This window comes from Leopardus geoffroyi, chromosome B2, assembly GCF_018350155.1.
Source record: "Leopardus geoffroyi isolate Oge1 chromosome B2, O.geoffroyi_Oge1_pat1.0, whole genome shotgun sequence".
Lineage (NCBI taxonomy): Eukaryota > Metazoa > Chordata > Mammalia > Carnivora > Felidae > Leopardus > Leopardus geoffroyi.
In genome coordinates, this window is record NC_059332.1 from 47,335,640 (window position 1) to 47,352,197 (window position 16,558).

At 37.8% G+C, this 16,558-nt stretch overlaps 1 protein-coding gene across 1 annotated transcript; it reads left to right on the top strand.

The window, feature by feature from the left end:
* Positions 1-398: 398 nt before the first annotated feature.
* On the top strand, positions 399-15,611 carry GLYATL3 (glycine-N-acyltransferase like 3). The gene is made up of 5 exons (XM_045498498.1): positions 399-509; positions 4,678-4,785; positions 5,523-5,649; positions 10,060-10,186; positions 14,244-15,611. The coding sequence occupies exons 1-5, from the start codon at positions 432-434 to the stop codon at positions 14,668-14,670; spliced, it is 867 nt and encodes a 288-aa protein (XP_045354454.1). The 5' UTR covers positions 399-431; the 3' UTR covers positions 14,671-15,611.
* The last annotated feature ends 947 nt before the right edge of the window (positions 15,612-16,558 follow it).

A 16,558-nucleotide genomic window follows, 5' to 3' on the forward strand; every position in this document is an offset into this window, starting at 1 on the left:
GCCGAAGCTGGACTCAACCAATTGAGCCACCCAGGTGCCCCCACACTGCCTTCCTTCACAGTCTACTTGAGACAGACTTAATTAAAACACAAACAAATATGAAATCACAACTGCTATGGTGTCTTAAAGGAAGAGTTGAGTGTACACAGAATGTGTATAATAGCAAGACTTAACCCACTGTAGATAGTCACCTCTTTCCAGGATTAGGTCATTAACATTCTCTATTCCCACGTGTTCCCTGAGTGGGAACCCATTCCACTGCCATCGTTTCCTTCCCTCTTCAAAGGGAGCCACAGCATTCCGAACTACACCCGGTGAAAAGAGGATTTCAAGGATATTCCTCAGGAGCTTCAGATGTTAATAAGCAAAAATTAAAACTATACTTTCAAGTTTTTAATTAGGTGTGGAATATTGCTAGAGCCCTGGAGAAGATGTCGGTGCTAAACTGTTCTACCAAATTACTGATACTGGAAAAAATGCTGAAGAGTCACTTTCCTGAGTCACTCAAGGTATGACACATTTAAGAGTTTGATTTTATTTCTTTATTTTATTTATCTGTGAAATAATGTCAGACTTGTAGCTGTTTCCCAAATTTTTCTGATGTCAAGACTTTCTTAGAGCCCTTATTAAATATACTGTTTCCCAGTCCCCTCCTGCCAGAGACTGATCCCGTGCATTTTAGATACAGCCCAGGTAATTATATTCTTGACAGCCACTTTAGATGATGTCTAGGAAAATTTAGGGGGTACTGGACTAGATTATTTCTAAAGCAAACTCGAGTTTTGAACTGAACTTTTTTTTTAATGGCAGAAGGGTATGGATTAAGTGGTATTGCTCATAAGAACATAATCTAGGTTCACGATGAAGCTGAGGTTCAGGGGTCATTATAAAGTTTTTCCAATTACTTCAAGATCTTTATTTTTGAAGTTTCTTTTCAGTGGCTTTATTGGTCATTAAGCCTCTATCTGTTGAAGTCTTCTCAAAGTCCATGAAGGCCTGCTGATAACTCAGAGCTGCTGTGGAAGATGACATTAATCAAAGATTACAAATAAATGTGAGATTAAAAATATTTTAAGCACTTGGAGAAAAAAAATGCAGAATGCAAAGAAATCGTCTGTGAGGGCTGAGTTTGTTGACCAAGGAGATAGCCCTACAATAGTGGTTTTCAAATGTGAGTGGCGGGAGTTATAGTTCAGTGGTAGAGCATTTAACTGCAAATATGAGTGGCATGCTAATAACCCAGAAGAGATATAATGAATCAGGATTTCTAAGGATGGAGACTAGGGAGCTGTATTTTTAGCACACATGCTGGATAATTCTTATTTACACTAGACTTTTAACAAAAGTGATCTGGAGCACCGTACTGGGTTGATTAAATTTAGTCATCTTGCCCTACCAATCATGCTTAAACTGTGCATGGTAGAGAAAATCTGAGGGATAATTTGAAATATTATGACTAAAAGAGTACCAAATGGACAATCTGACTCAAAATTTCCCATTCTGAATGCAGACACAAAAGTGAATAAATGTTTGGCCAACTCTTTCATTGGAGAGAACTAAAAAGGTTTTGGTGACCTTCACAGGGTCATCTAAGATGTTATGATCATCAAGACAAATAATGGGCCCCTACATTATAAATATTATATTTGGACAGTACTTTAGCATACAGATAGTTTCAATTTATTTTATCCTTCCACCAGCTTTGTAAGATGTCTATTAATCCATTTTAAAAATGAATTAAGTTGGAGTCCAAAAAAGGTTAAAGCAAGTAAAGAATCAAGGTAAATCTCAGTTCTTAGTTCCTTTGATTTCATATCTACTGCTTCTTCCACAGCGACTTAGCTACCAGATTCCCAAGTGCAGATGTTGTCTTTTTTTTTTTTTTTTTTTTGGACTCCTCGTTCATACAGTGCTTGCCATGGGGCTCTGCCCAAAATAGTTACTCAATAAACTTTTGTTGGTTGGTCACTGGCAGCATTATAAAATAATTGCTTCTTAATCCCCACCTTTTCAAATCTTATTTTTTAAAGACCTCTGAATTCGGATTAGTTGAGTTGGTCTGAATGGTATATAATCATTTTCAAAATATCTTTCACACTATCTCATTTGAGCTTTATAAAAACTTATTAATCCCTCTAGAATATTAATACTCTGAATAGGCAGGTGTTTACATTATGATTTTACAGATGATGTTACTAAATGCCTTCCCTATATCTAAGTGCTAGAGTTCAGATTTAAATCCAAGTTATCAGATCCTAAACTGTGTGGTGTTTGTTTGTTTGTTTGTTTTTAATGTTTGCCTCTCATAACACCATTTGAAGTAAGACTTAAAGAAATGAAGCCTGTAGGCACAAATCAACGTCTTCCTTGTATAATCTTCTCTTTCATAGCTGCTTAGCTTGGCACTCTCAATTACTCGTTTTCTATACACTAAAGTCTCTTTTTCTTTGACACTTTTTATCTTACTTCAATTATTTCATTGTTATGTAATGCCTGACTTGGGTTCTGTGACCATACTTTCAAAATACCCCTTCAGTTACACTGTGGCCTTTAGAGAATAAAAAAGATAAAAAATAGTCTTATTGTACACACTTCCTCCATTTTTTGGAGGCCATGGCTCTGTATTCTATAATCTCATTTTTTTTTCTTTTTGTTAAGCTTTTGTTTACATTCCAGTTAGTGAATATACAGTGTAATATTAGTTTCAGGTGTACAATTTAGTGATTCCACACTTCCATACAAAACCCGGTGCTCATCACAAATGCCATCCTTATTGGCCTGGTGCCATCACCTATTTTACCCATCCTCCCACCTACTTCATCATAGTATTTCAGTGATTAAATATTCCTCCAAATTTTCTCCACAAACTCCAACTGTTCATTCCTCCAGCATCCTTACTTCCCCTAGCTACTTCCCTCTCCTCTCAACACTCACCCTTTAAATAAACAGCTGTTAGAAGAGTTTGTTTCTTAGTTTTCAACCAATGCGAAATCTTGCAGTTGGTTGCAAATCTCTTACAAACAAGTCATGTTGGTTGCCTTTTTTCTTTCACAATCTGAATACTGGAAAGGTTTTTTCCCTTCTATTCTTCTAAGCATTCCAAGCACATCTAAGTTCCATTTTTGAATAAAGATGTATGGTTTCTTCATGGGAATAGACATTTTAATAAGCTTATGCCTATATATATGTAGGATCAGCAGCCCCAGAATTTAATGATTAATGAAACAAGCATGACCCTTCCAGGTGGCTTTACTTCTCAGATTTTCACTGTGATCCATGTTGCACATTACTATTAGCCAGACTAAATTTGGAAAGAGATGGTCTATGAGAAGACTTGAGTGAGGTCCCAGGCTGGGTAAGACAGAAGACAGTTGAATAATGTTGTTGTCATTGAGGTGAGTGATTTGAATAAAGATGTGATGAAAGAGGTAAAATGTAGGTTCCAATGCCCTTAGAATTTAAATTGGTTTTCACTGAAGTATAACACATACTAGAAAGTGTACATAATTATGTAGCTCAATGAATTTCCATAGAACAAATATCTATATAACCTGCACTCCAGTCAAGAAAGAACATTACTTCAGGCACGACTTCTCCTTACCCTGCAAAGCTCTTTTCCAAACACTGCCTTTCCCTGTTCCCCAAGAGTAACCGCTATCTTGACTTCTAAAGCCATAATTTGGTTTTGTCTGTTTTTGAGTATAATGTAAATTGGATCACAGTAAGTATCTTTTGGTGTCTACCTTCTTTTGCTCAACATTAAGTTTCTTTTTTTGTAATCCAAAGTATAAATGTGCCAACATTTATTCATTTTTTCCACTGTTGGTGGACACTCCAATTGTTTCCAGTTTTTATCTGTTATGAAGATGCTGCTAGGAGCACTAGCCTATAGCTCACTCTCCTCAGTCTCCACAACTTTCTCTTCTCTGTAAACACACACAACATATGGAAGTTGTTTTGTAGGGCAGGCATCTTTGATTCTTAGTGGAGACTAAATATGAAAGGCCGCAGAAGGGAATTCGAATATTCGAATATTCAGTACTGTTTAGTCAACAAGTAATTGATCCATTGTATCAGACTCCATGGATATAATAATGAATGAGACATAGTTATGACCCTCCGGGAATGCTTATAGAGCCTTGCTCCATCAAATCTGAAATGCAGGGGTCTTTTATTCGGAGAGGGGGTTACCCTCAGTGATGTTTAATTGTAATTCAGGGTTGAAGGAGTCACTGCATTTAACAGGTTATTTTCAGAGAGTATAATAAGGAGCAAAAGTACCTGAGAATCAAAATTATCTGTGGAACTTTTAAAAGATATATAATCCCTAAATCCATACATCAGATTCTGATGCATTCTGTAAGTATTTATTATGGCCTGTGTGCCAAGCACCCATCGACTCCCCATTGTTTTGGTACTTCTCACTGCTGTATGGTAAAAACCTAAGTTTGGGGAGTGTTTTCACAGGCTTTCACAGACTATCAGTTTTCATGTACAGTGATGAAATAACAAGAGAAAAGTTTGTATGTGTGCGTGTTGTATATATATGTGTGTGGACATGTTTATAATTTCCCTTCTCATGGCCTCAGTTATACAGCAGAAGAAGTGAAAATTGTAACATGTAACTGGAATAGTTAGTAATGTGATTGGCTTGTCTCTCTGGGTTCTCTGGCTCAGGTTTATGGAGCTGTGATGAACATAAATCGTGGGAATCCCTTTCAAAAGGAAGTGGTAGTGGATTCATGGCCAGACTTCAAAGCTGTTATCACCCGGCGACAGAAGGAGGTACAGGTTTGAAACGCCAAAACATATACGAGTTGACATCAACTAGAAAGAAAAGATTAGGTAAAGGGGATATTACAACTATCATAGCCATGTATGTTAGCTTAACACGCTACACATGTCACCATTAGTTTCTAATTTTACTGGCTTTGGAGTATCAGACATAGAAAACCACTACTCTAAATGCGTTAAGTGCTTCTTTAGTGTTTCATAATCTCTAGAAGCATGAGGCATACATACTTGTGCGTACTAGTTTTTCCACTGGTTAGATGATTCCTTGTGACCGATGACGCTGGGCCATGTGGAAAAATATCTAAGAAGGTTGAAAAGGATGGCATCTGCCCTGTTCTGCCTCAAGGCCAAAGAGAAGCTCACGTGATCAAAGGTGTGCTGCTCTGACCACACTAGGAAAGTTCTGAGAGTTCCATTTGATTCTTGTAGGTGGCTCCATTAAATTATATGCATTTCATTTTTGTAAATAAATAATATCCCAGAAAAATGTGAAATATCTTAACACTTCCCAAATACCAGAAGAATTATCAAGCAAAAGTTCCAAAATTTCTGTTTCTTCCCTTTCTACAGTATATTAGCCACATTCCCATCTAGCCATTGTTTATAGATGGCTAACTCTGGTAATGTGAATTATCTAGACATATACAGCTAATGGTATCTAATCTATCTAGGATTTGGGTTACCTAGAGGATATATTTATGTTTTTATGATTATGTCTTCCATCCTAGGCTGAGATGGATAACCTGGACCATTATACTAATGCCTATGCTGTGTTCTACAAGGATATCAGGGCTTACCGACAGCTGTTGGAAGAACATGATGTTATCAACTGGGATCAAGTTTTTCAAATACAAGGTGAGATAGGTGTGAGTCTAAGCAGTCTTTTTTGTTCTCATTTTTGTCATGTATGTTAAATAGATATGACCTATATTAAGCACACAAATTCATATATATATATACACATATACATTTTATATAGTTACAATTTATGTACTACAGTTTTGTAAAAAAAAAAAAAAAAACTCACGTTTTACTCCTAATGAGGCTTGGCATTGGGGTATGTGGAGGCCATTTAAATGAGGCTGCTTTTAGGTGACTTTTTTTTCCCTCAATGTTACTGTAATATGGATATCAATGAATATCAGCATATTTTTATTTATTACCCTTAATCATTTCCTGTCACAATCTTTTAAAATGACTCTAACTTAAGTATAAGCCAATAGGTAGGTCTTCTCTTCTTTCTGAAGCAAATGATTCTAGAAAGAGATAGTTAACTGATCTGCATAGGTTATCCTGACATGATTAAAATAAGAGTATATTTGAGCTCTGAGGAGACAACTGCATGGTTATCAATGCTAGTGGAAGAACTTTTAGCCAAGACAAAAATACATTCAGAGTTTCCAACAGTGTGATGGGGCACCTGGGTGGCTCAGTCAGGTAAGCACCCAAATCTTGGTTTTGGCTGAGGGCGTCACCTCAACGTTCATGAGTTCAGGCCCCATGTCGGGCTCTGTGCTAACAGCATGGAGCCTGCTTGGGATTCTCTCTCTGTCCCTTCCCTGCTCACTCTCTCTCTAAAAAATAAATAAACATTTTAAAAAAAAGAGTTTCTAATAGTGTAGATGGACAGTTTCAGCTTCAGTATATCATTTTTTCAACTTTACATACTGACTGGTGGGTAATACAGTCAACAAAGTTACTATTTCTAACTATTCCATTGAAAATGAGTTTCTTGATCATGTGACAGGAAGGCAGGGTCCCCATGTTAGAAATTTAAAGTCTGGTAATTTTTTTTCATCAACAAATAGCTGAAGCCCTCTCACAGGAAAAGTTTCTATCTACCTGCAAACAATGACTTCCTAGGTGTCCACAATGGTTTGATGTTGATCTAGCTGTGTTTGAGGGACAAGGCAAGCCCAGGGCCTCCCTACTACTCTGCCATCTTAACTACTCCCTTCAACCTACAAGCAATGACTAATGCATATTCATAACCTAAAGACTTGGGGCGTTTTGTGAAATCCATTTGGAAATGCTCAAAATGACCTTATAGTGGAAGTTCTAAACTGTCTCCCAGCTTTACAGACTTACCCCAATTATGCTGGTTAGAAGTGAGACATGGTTCTACCACTCACTTAGCCAACCTAGGAAAATTTTCTCATCATTATTACTTTAATGTGAAAATGAGTATCTCTTCCTTGGTGTGAAAAATCATGGCAGTAACTGTATACATTATGGTGCTATAGGCCTACTATCCTCAAATCACCTGAACCCATCATTAGGAAGAGAACATCCAGAAGGATGTATTTTTTTTTTTTTTTTCTTTGCCAGTATTTTTTTCCAGAAGGCTGAGCTGTTAATCATGAGTCAGTTATGGTCATTTAAATTGACACAACCATCTTTCCTGAAGTTTGATGGTGACAGATGTAAGTTAATACTACGTAAAATAACTGGAGTGGTAAAGGCCCCTCATTTAGTATGTAATCAGTGCAGGCATCACCTTTAGCTTCTGATGTGGCCTCTTGGCTGTAGGCTTCTATGGTAAGAACTATAATCTCTTTGGAATATTGATTTTTTTTAATGTTTATTTATTTTTGAGAGAGATAGAGCATGAACAGGGGATGGGCAGAGACAGAGGGAGACACAGAATCTGAAGCAGGCTCCAGGTTCTGAGCTGTCAGCACAGAGCCCAACGCGGGGCTTGAATCAACTGTGAGATCATGACCTGAGCTGAAGTCAGACACTTAACCAACTGAGCCACCCAGGTACCCCTCTCTTTAGAATATTGAATAGCTTCTGAGGAGTCATCAGTATCTTTATCTATTTTTAATCAGAGCATCTAAAAAAGTGCTGCTTCCATAACATCCCCAAATCATGAACAACTTCAGAAGCCTATCTACTGCCATAGAAATGGTCAATCTTTTATCTTATGCCACAGAGCCACTGTTGGGCTGCCTGGATAGATTAAGCATTAGGCAGCATAGCTACCTTAGTGATGGGTGTTCAGAGCAACAGCACACTCTGCCCAGGAATGCCTTTGTCATTTTTAATCTAAGAGCCATCCATAAACAATATTAAATGATGGTTAACCCACTAACCTACTAGGAAGAGCCAAATTCCTTGTGTTGGCCTTGCAAAGGCCAGGAATAAAGAAGTATATAGCAGACAGACAGACCAGGCCCTTTTGTTCACTACTAGCTGCATGCACATGAGAGAGCTTGTTGACATGAGCTAAAAGTTTCAGAAGCCTGCCCACTGTTACTATACTCCAATCAACTGTGGTTAAATGGCCTGAGTTCTGTCTTATCCAATGAACAACTCCTGCCTTCCGAAGGAGGTAGGATGGATGAAGGCAGGACGATTAGTGAAAGTTCCTTCTGTGGGAAAGGAGAAAATCATTTGTTAAAATGGTAGTCTATACAATGGACAGAAGGACATGGTCAACAATACCATGGAAGGATAATCAGCAGAATCCAAACTATGGAAATTCTACCCAGCAAACTGGATTCTTTACAAATAAATTGAAAGAATTTTTAAAGGTGGGTGTAGGGGAGCTAGGCACTGAAAGAAAATCTGTAAATTATTTACCAGACAAAAAGTGGACAAAATCTAAGAGTGTTTAAGGACTCACATTTGCATAGTAAAACTTACAAGGATGTGATTGTCATAAAAATGATAATGGTTATTATTAGAGGAGAGTGAGGGAATTGTGATTGGGAGAGTATTAAATAGAAGGGGGTAAGTAAATTTCTTTGTGGCATTAGTAGTACTTAAAATAATCATTAAGCTAAGCGTTTGTTACATAGTTTTCTCTGTTGCATCTTATAATTTAAAAAGGTTTTTCAAAGAAATGTTAGTCTAAATTTCATAAAGAATTAGTTCAGTCTAATTTAGTAAAAAGAAATTCTGTTTGAACTACCATACCCTTGGTTAGCACAAGCTGTTTTTTTTCCTCATAGTCTTTTGAATTACTTAGATGTAATTCGGGCTATTCTATGGGATTCTAGCCACAGCATCTATAATTTTTAATAGCATTAACTTGAAGACCTGCTTATCTTTTCTTAGACTTAACTCCCTGAGGGAGAAGCCATGGCTCTGATACCAGACTGTGTTCAATATGGCTTTCCATTCCTGCATTTATGTATTCTTCAAGAAGTGACTTACTGGAAGGAGGGAAAAAGCCATTAGATATGGATGGAAGTGGGAAAGTCAATTTCGAGGGGATCCAACTGGAAAGACCCAGACTGGAAAGGAGAGAGCCAATAGGATTTTGGAAAAGGAGAGCAAGTCAGTTCTCAGTAAATAGAAGCTAACATTCCATGCAATGAGCTTCATCATTGACGAACAGAGACAGTACCATTCTTGTCTCACTGTGACACAGTGCCCAGCATAGGGCTTTACATATGACAAGTACTGAATAAAGATTTATAGATAATATAGTATAGCTGTGATAAATGTGTAGGATACAAGTAAGTTTATACCTTGATACTCCTACATTTATACCTTAGGAGTATAGTTTATACCTTGATACTCCTTTTGGGGGAGGGGATTTGTTATTGAGGATATATTTTTTTAAGTTTATTTATTTATTTTGAGAGAGAGAGAAAGAGAGCTAGCATGAGTGGGGGAGGAACAGAGAGAAAGGGAGGGAGGGAATCCCAAGCAGGCTCCACACTGTCAGTGCAAAGCCCAACATGTGGCTCCCTCTCCCCAACTGTGAGATCATGACCTGAGTTGAAATCAAAAGTCAGACACTCAACTGACTGAACTACCCAGGCGCCCCTATACCTTGATATTTCTGTAACAGGAATCTAGGACAAGAGGCTGGAAAAGTCTTTAAGTCAGAATGTCATGCCAAATCAATCTGAGCTCTTTTATACTTCTAGCTGTATATTAGATTGTAGAATTTCATAGTTATAAAATTTCTCTTACCTTAAAGAGTGTAAGATCAGTCTGGAAAGTCAGAAAAATCAAGAAAATCCCACAAGCAATTCCAAATTCCTAAGGGATATTCTCATCAGAAATATTAATGGGAGACCATGATCGTGATGAACAATATGATGGGGATTTGAAAATCCCACACAATGTTTGAAAATCAGGCAAGGAGTAACTGTAATAATTCATATGTAAGTATATAGTGGTTAGGAGAATGCAAGGTGGCAAACTGGTGGTGTTGATGATAATTAGTATAAAAATACTGCAACAAATTTCCTTTTTGTGTTTTCGAATAAAATACCCACATTTTTCATTATTTCTTATCATGTACAGGGCTGCAGAGTGAATTATATGATGTTTCCAAAGCTGTTGCCAACTCAAAGCAGTTAGATGTAAAGCTAACCTCCTTCAAGGCCGTTTATTTTTCTCCTCTTTCAACTCTGCCGAACACCAGTTCCCTGTATGTAAACTAAGTTTCTACATGTGGGATAGGACTTACTATATAGGAGTACAAATAGTAGTACCTAGAATACATGGTATTTTTAAGGAACATTTGGGTACCTTGGATTAGAGCCACGGGGTCTAGATTTGTCTCTGTGTGTATGCACCTGTGGATCTGTGTGTGTTTAATTGTTTCTGCTGTGCTTGGCTGCTCATAATGTTTTGCAAAATCAAACCGGAGTCTTTGTGCCTAGTGATAAACAGACTCAGGAGTCCTGTATTTTCACAGTACACACAGAAAAATTATTCCTGTATGCTCCTCCTGCAGATAATTCTAACTAGCTTCTGTTGTCTGAGCCCAAAGTGCTTATTGTTTTTGTTTTTTTTTTTTCATGTTTCAAGGATGAGGGTAAATAACTGATTTGTGTGGAGCTCTTATATGCCAGGCACTAAATGTTTTATGTATATTATGTCTAGATTCCTTTAACTGTGGCATTCCCTTTTTGAACAGAGTTTAAGTAACACACAGGAGTAAATTGCAGAGCCAGGAAATAATTCCTGATTCTGTCTCCAGAATCCAGTCTTCAAAAGATTTGTTACTTTGTATCTATATTCTATCTTTCTCACTGGGAAGCCCTTGTTGTGCCATTTGCTAGTTACTTTCCTTTCTGCTTCATCTTTCTGAGCTTCAATCAATTTCTTCTTTTTGAAAATTAACCTATAATATCTTCCTTACATATACTATGTAAAGAAATGAAACATGATATATTGAAAAAGTATCCACCTCAGTGAATGTTACTTTTTCTTCTATGGAGTATAGTGAGGGAATTTTTGAGCAAAACAAGACAAAACCTAAAGAAGAATGAGCACTTTAAATCACATAAAACAACTGGACTTTACTTTTATTTTACTTTTTTCAGTTATGAAAATTTCCAAGCACATACAAAGGCTGAGAGACTACTATAACGAACCTCCCATCAATATATGGCTAATCTTGTTTCATCCATACCCCATCTGCTAATTATTCTGAAGGAAATATCTCAGAGATTTGCCCATTAATTCTTAAGTATTTTAATATATGTCTCCAAAAGATAAGGATTATTTTTAAACACACACACACACACACACACACACACACACACACACACACTATACTAATATCACTTCTGTGTCAGGGGTCCCCAGGACCACCCACAGGCTCACTAATTGGCTAGAAGGACCCATAGGACTCAGCATACATACACTCCAAAGCAAAATCAACAAAGAAAAATGTGCATTGGCAAAGTCCAAAGGAAACCAGGGACAAGCTTTCCTGAATCCTCCCCAATGGAGTCACACAAAACACACTTGATTTCCCCAGCAATAAGTTGTCACAACATATACAGGATTTTTATTGGAGGCACCCTCTGTCTAGCACATACCAATTTTTTAGACTTCCAGAAGGAAGGCAGGTTTTCATCATAAATCACATTGACTGTTACAAACAGGCACAGTGAGTTTCAACTCCTATCAGGTCTGGGAATGGCAGGACACCGGCAGAAATCCAAATTGCCAGATACCAGCCAAGGGCCAACCTGGCAAGCAGGCTTTTCTTTTGCTTCTTCTTCTTTTTTTTTTTTTAATGTTTAGTTATTAATTTTGAGAGAGAGACTGAGAGAACATGAACAGGACAGGGACAGAGAGAGAGAGAGAGAGAGAGAGAGAGAGAATCCCCAGCAGGCTCTGCACTGTCATTCTTGAACCCAACATGGGGCTCAATCTCACAAACCATGAGATCATGACCTGAACCGAAATGAAGAGTCAGACCCTCAGCTGACTGAGCCACCCAGGCGCCCCACAAGCAGGCTTTTCTAAAGATAGAGTCCTTAGGTCTGCTGCACCAGCCCTTTGCTCTACAATATCTTAAAATTTTGTCAATATTTCCTTAAACCAGTGAGTAGTTACATTTCCCAAACTATCGTAATACTTTTAGCAGTTTGTTTTGAATAAGCACCTAAATAAAGCTCATATATTGCAATTGATTAATGCCTCTTTAGTTTTTTTTTTTTTTTTTTTGATATATGGGTTCCCCATTCATCTTTTTTATTTCTTACATTACTTTTTACTGAAGAAACAAGGCTATTTTTCCTTTAGAGTTTTAGAGTTTCCCAGTCTGTTTACTGTCATATCCCTGAAATGTTATTTAAAAATTTTTTCCATCCCCAGTCAGGCCTTTTAAAATCGGATTTTGATTTAAATCGCTTCCCTTCTGAGGCAGTTGGGTGGCCCAGTCGGCTAAGTGTCCAACTCTTGATTTTAGCTAAGGTTATGATCTCACGGTTGTAAGATCAAACCCCACATATGGCTCTGTGCTATGCTGGGCATGAAGCCTGCTTAAGATTCTCTCTCTCCGTCTTCCTCCACCCTTCCCTCACCACCTTCACCTGGTGTTCGTGCACAGATGCTCACGACTCATGCTCGCTGTCTCTAAAATTAAATTAAATTTAATTGAATTTAAATTTAAATCAATTGCTCCCTTCTGCATTAGGAAGATACTGTCTTTAGCGCCTAAGTCATTATCAAACTTCATATACTCTTAATTTGGATACCCTGCCCTTCAGATACAAGGTCATATATGTAACTACTAAGACAACTATTCCTAAAACACTGGTCTTAGCAATGTTTTTATTTACAGTGACATCTCTGCCTTAGGTTTCTCAGCCTTTGTTTTTCCGGGCATCTGGCTGGCTCAGTTGGTTAAGCTACCGACTCTTGATTTCGGCTCAGGTCATGATCTCACGATTCATGGGATCGAGCCCTGAGTTCAGGCTCTGTGCTAACAGTGTGGTGCCTGCTTGGGATTTTTTTTTTTTTTTTTCTCTCTCTCTCTCTCTCTTCCCCTCCCTTGCTCTCTCTCACAAAATAAATAAACTTAAAAAAAAAATAAAGTTCATCTTAAAAAATTAAATTAAGAATTCTATTAAGCCAGTTATTGCTTGTATTTATTTATTTTTTACCCAAGCTTAGTGGTTAGACAGTTGGCCCAGTTCCAAAGCCCGTAGTATGCCTAAAATGTGAGCTAACACTGCAGAGCCACTAATGAAAAGAAAACACAAACTTGTACTTTATAAAGATCATATCAAGAATGGCATTAGCAGTCTCTTAATGAACATACAGGATGGTCTTATGACATTGATAACTTCAAGAATGAAAACAAATTCTGAGGCAAAACCAGCCCCATAGGCTTAACTAAGTAATCCCATCTCAGTCCTTAGTAATTGTACCAATTCCTATCTTTTTATCTCAATACCATGAACTTTTAGACATTTTTCCAGATCTTTCAGGGGAAGGTAAGAAAAACTAGCATTTCTTGAGCATCTATATATTCCTAGAATGTCCAGCATTTTTATTTCTCTTCTGGCCATGGATGCAGAAAGATGTAAGTTTTATTCTACTACTTTATTTTTTTAACCAAGGAAAAGATTAGGGACCCAAGAATCTGGAGTTGTTCAGGTTTCAGAAGAGTGTCAACAGACTTAAGACTTTATAAGAACAAGTTGGCTGGGGTGCCTGGGTGGCTCAGTTGGTCAGGCATCCAACTTTAGCTCAGGTCATGATCTTACGGTTCGTGGGTTCAAGTCCCATGTCAAGCTCTATGCTGATAGCTCAGGGCCTGGAGCCTGATTCTGATTCTGTGTTTCCCTCTCTTTCTCCGCCTGTCCCCTACTCTCACTCTATCTGTCTCTTTCTCAAAATAAATAAATAAACATTAAAGAAAAATTAAGAACAAGTCAGAATTGTTTTACAGAAAAATGAAATACTTGCCCTAATCTACACTGAAGACAATAAGAAATAGGCATAAATTTGAAAGGAAAGACTTAAATTTGATATGAGTATTTTGCCCTATCAGAAATGAAACCCTAAATGATGTTCATAAGTGGGAAGTGACAGATTCTAATTCATTGAAAATATTTTGGTATTTGTTAAGCACGATCTCTGGAATGGTTTCTCAGTTTGAATCAGTGGAGAAAGTGAAGCAGCTGTTTGTATTCATATGATCCCACGTTCACGTTCCTTCTCATGTTGTTTTCTTCTAGAATGGGTTCTTCCCCACAACTGACTTACCTGAGTGTTGCTGACGCTGATCTTCTCAACAGGACTTGGTCGCGGGGTGGCAATGAACAGTGTCTCCGGTACATCGTGAACCTCATCTCTTGCTTCCCCAGTGTATGTGTCCGCGATGACAAGGGAAACCCAGTCTCTTGGTCTCTCACAGATCAGTTTGCCACCATGTGCCATGGCTATACCTTGCCAGAGCATCGCAGAAAAGGTTATTGCAAGCTGGTGGCCCTTACACTGGCCAGGAAGTTACAAAGCCAGGGGTTCCCCTGTCAGGGTAATGTCCTGGATGACAACTGGGCATCCATAAGCCTCCTGAAGAGTGTCCATGCTGAGTTCTTGCCTTGTCGTTTTCATAGGCTTATTCTCATCCCTGCAACTTTCTCTGGTCAAATTTACCTGTAGCCCATTGAAACTCCAGGAATTTTCTTCCTTTCCCTGAACACAGATATTCCCAAGCTGCCAATGAGGGGGAAATTCAACCTGGAATCAGAAGAATCTTGGGTTATTGAAAACATTCTGGAAAAGATACACAGGATCAGCCTGAGAAGCCTTAAATCTTCCTGTCTCAGGTTTCTACAGTAAATAACTAGGGGTCAGAGATAGCTATGGCTGAGAACAGGATCATTATCTTCCTCTGGGATCCACTGCAGGAAAAAGGTTCTAAATCCAGCAATTCTTAGCACAATTGCAGAAATGACTGCATGAGAACAGTGATTTAACATGTGAGCATGTGGCTACAGCTTTATTCTTGCCCCTCTGGCTTCTGCAGCGTATTTTTACAGCCATACCAATTCCCTACTACCATAAAGAACACTCCCCTGTGCCTGCCTCTGCTGTGTCTCCCTAAACCGTTCCTACCACTTCTCACCCAAGTTGTCTGTAGAATATCCTGCGTTTCCCCCTTTAATTACTGGTTCTCCATTTCTGCTTACAACTCCAGCCTATGGTTCTTCCCTGGGAATGTTCGAATGCAGTGGTTCTCACATTTTAGTGCACTTCAGAATCACCTGGAAGGCAGGTTGCAACACAGATGGTGGAGTGTCTCCCCCACAACCCCTGATTCAGTACCTCTGGGGTAGGGCCTGAGAATTTGCATTTCTAAAAAGTTCCCACTGCTCAGTTGTCTTGGATTGAGGAATGAAGATGTGGGCATTTTAAATACTAGAAACAGAGGATGTCTGTGGGTGTGAACGCAGATGCGCATATAACCATTTTCACAGATACATCTATATATACATTCCTTTCATATTTATATATGCATATGTATAAACTCATAGAATTTTGATAAGATGATAAACTTGCATTGAATATGAAAAATTTAAGGATCGGGGAAAATAAATTACATCTTCAAGATAATATAATCAGTGTTAGATGTCAAACCAGAATGCTCTTATTTTGATTTCAATCTATTTTTTTTTCACTAAATCATGTATCTTTTTCGTAAAGGAAATTTAAATGCTTAAATAAATACTTTCATTAGTCTTTTATCATTATTTTTTTTTAATTTGGTTTCCAATTACTTGTGTGTGTATGTGTGTATGTATGAATGTGTATATATATATATGTATACATATATATATACATAAATTTTTCAAGGACTGCAAAGGAAGAGGTAAGCATCACAAGCTGTGTTCTCCCATTTGCAATAAAAGCAGGCAGAAACACAATAGTTGGATTTGTCTAGTCTGTATAAAGTTGATTTAGCCATACAGAAAATATTATTTTCTTATCCCAACAGAGGTCATAGAATCCCAACTACAAAGATAAAGGGAGATTCAATTTTAAGTGTTTATTCTGAGAGAAGTAAACAAACTGAAAGAATCATTTTAATAAAAAAACAAGACTCCTTGGGAGTAAATATATGCTTATTTTTACTCAGCCATCCTGAGTGACTGGTTACCTGGAAACTTATTCTTGGTCCCAAGGGAAGAGCACCAAGGAATCAGAGTCCATAAAGCCCTTGGGGGAATATGGTCTAGGTTCTGCCCCAGGGATGCTTATTATGTTCAGCATTGATTAAACAAGGGTTATTCCTATCTGGTATATGGCAATAATATTATAGCCTTACTTTATTCTAAATAATAATTGCCTACAGTTTATTTAAAATTTAACGGTGTACTGATAGTTGTGCCAAATGTAGATATATATAACTTAATCTTTGTGAAGGATAGGAATTATCTTATTTTGAGAATTCTGGCTCAGAGGTGTTAGGACTCAGCAAATGTTACGTAGGTTTTAAGTGGCCACATCATGATCAGATCCAGATTTTGTCATATTCTGAAGCCTGTAC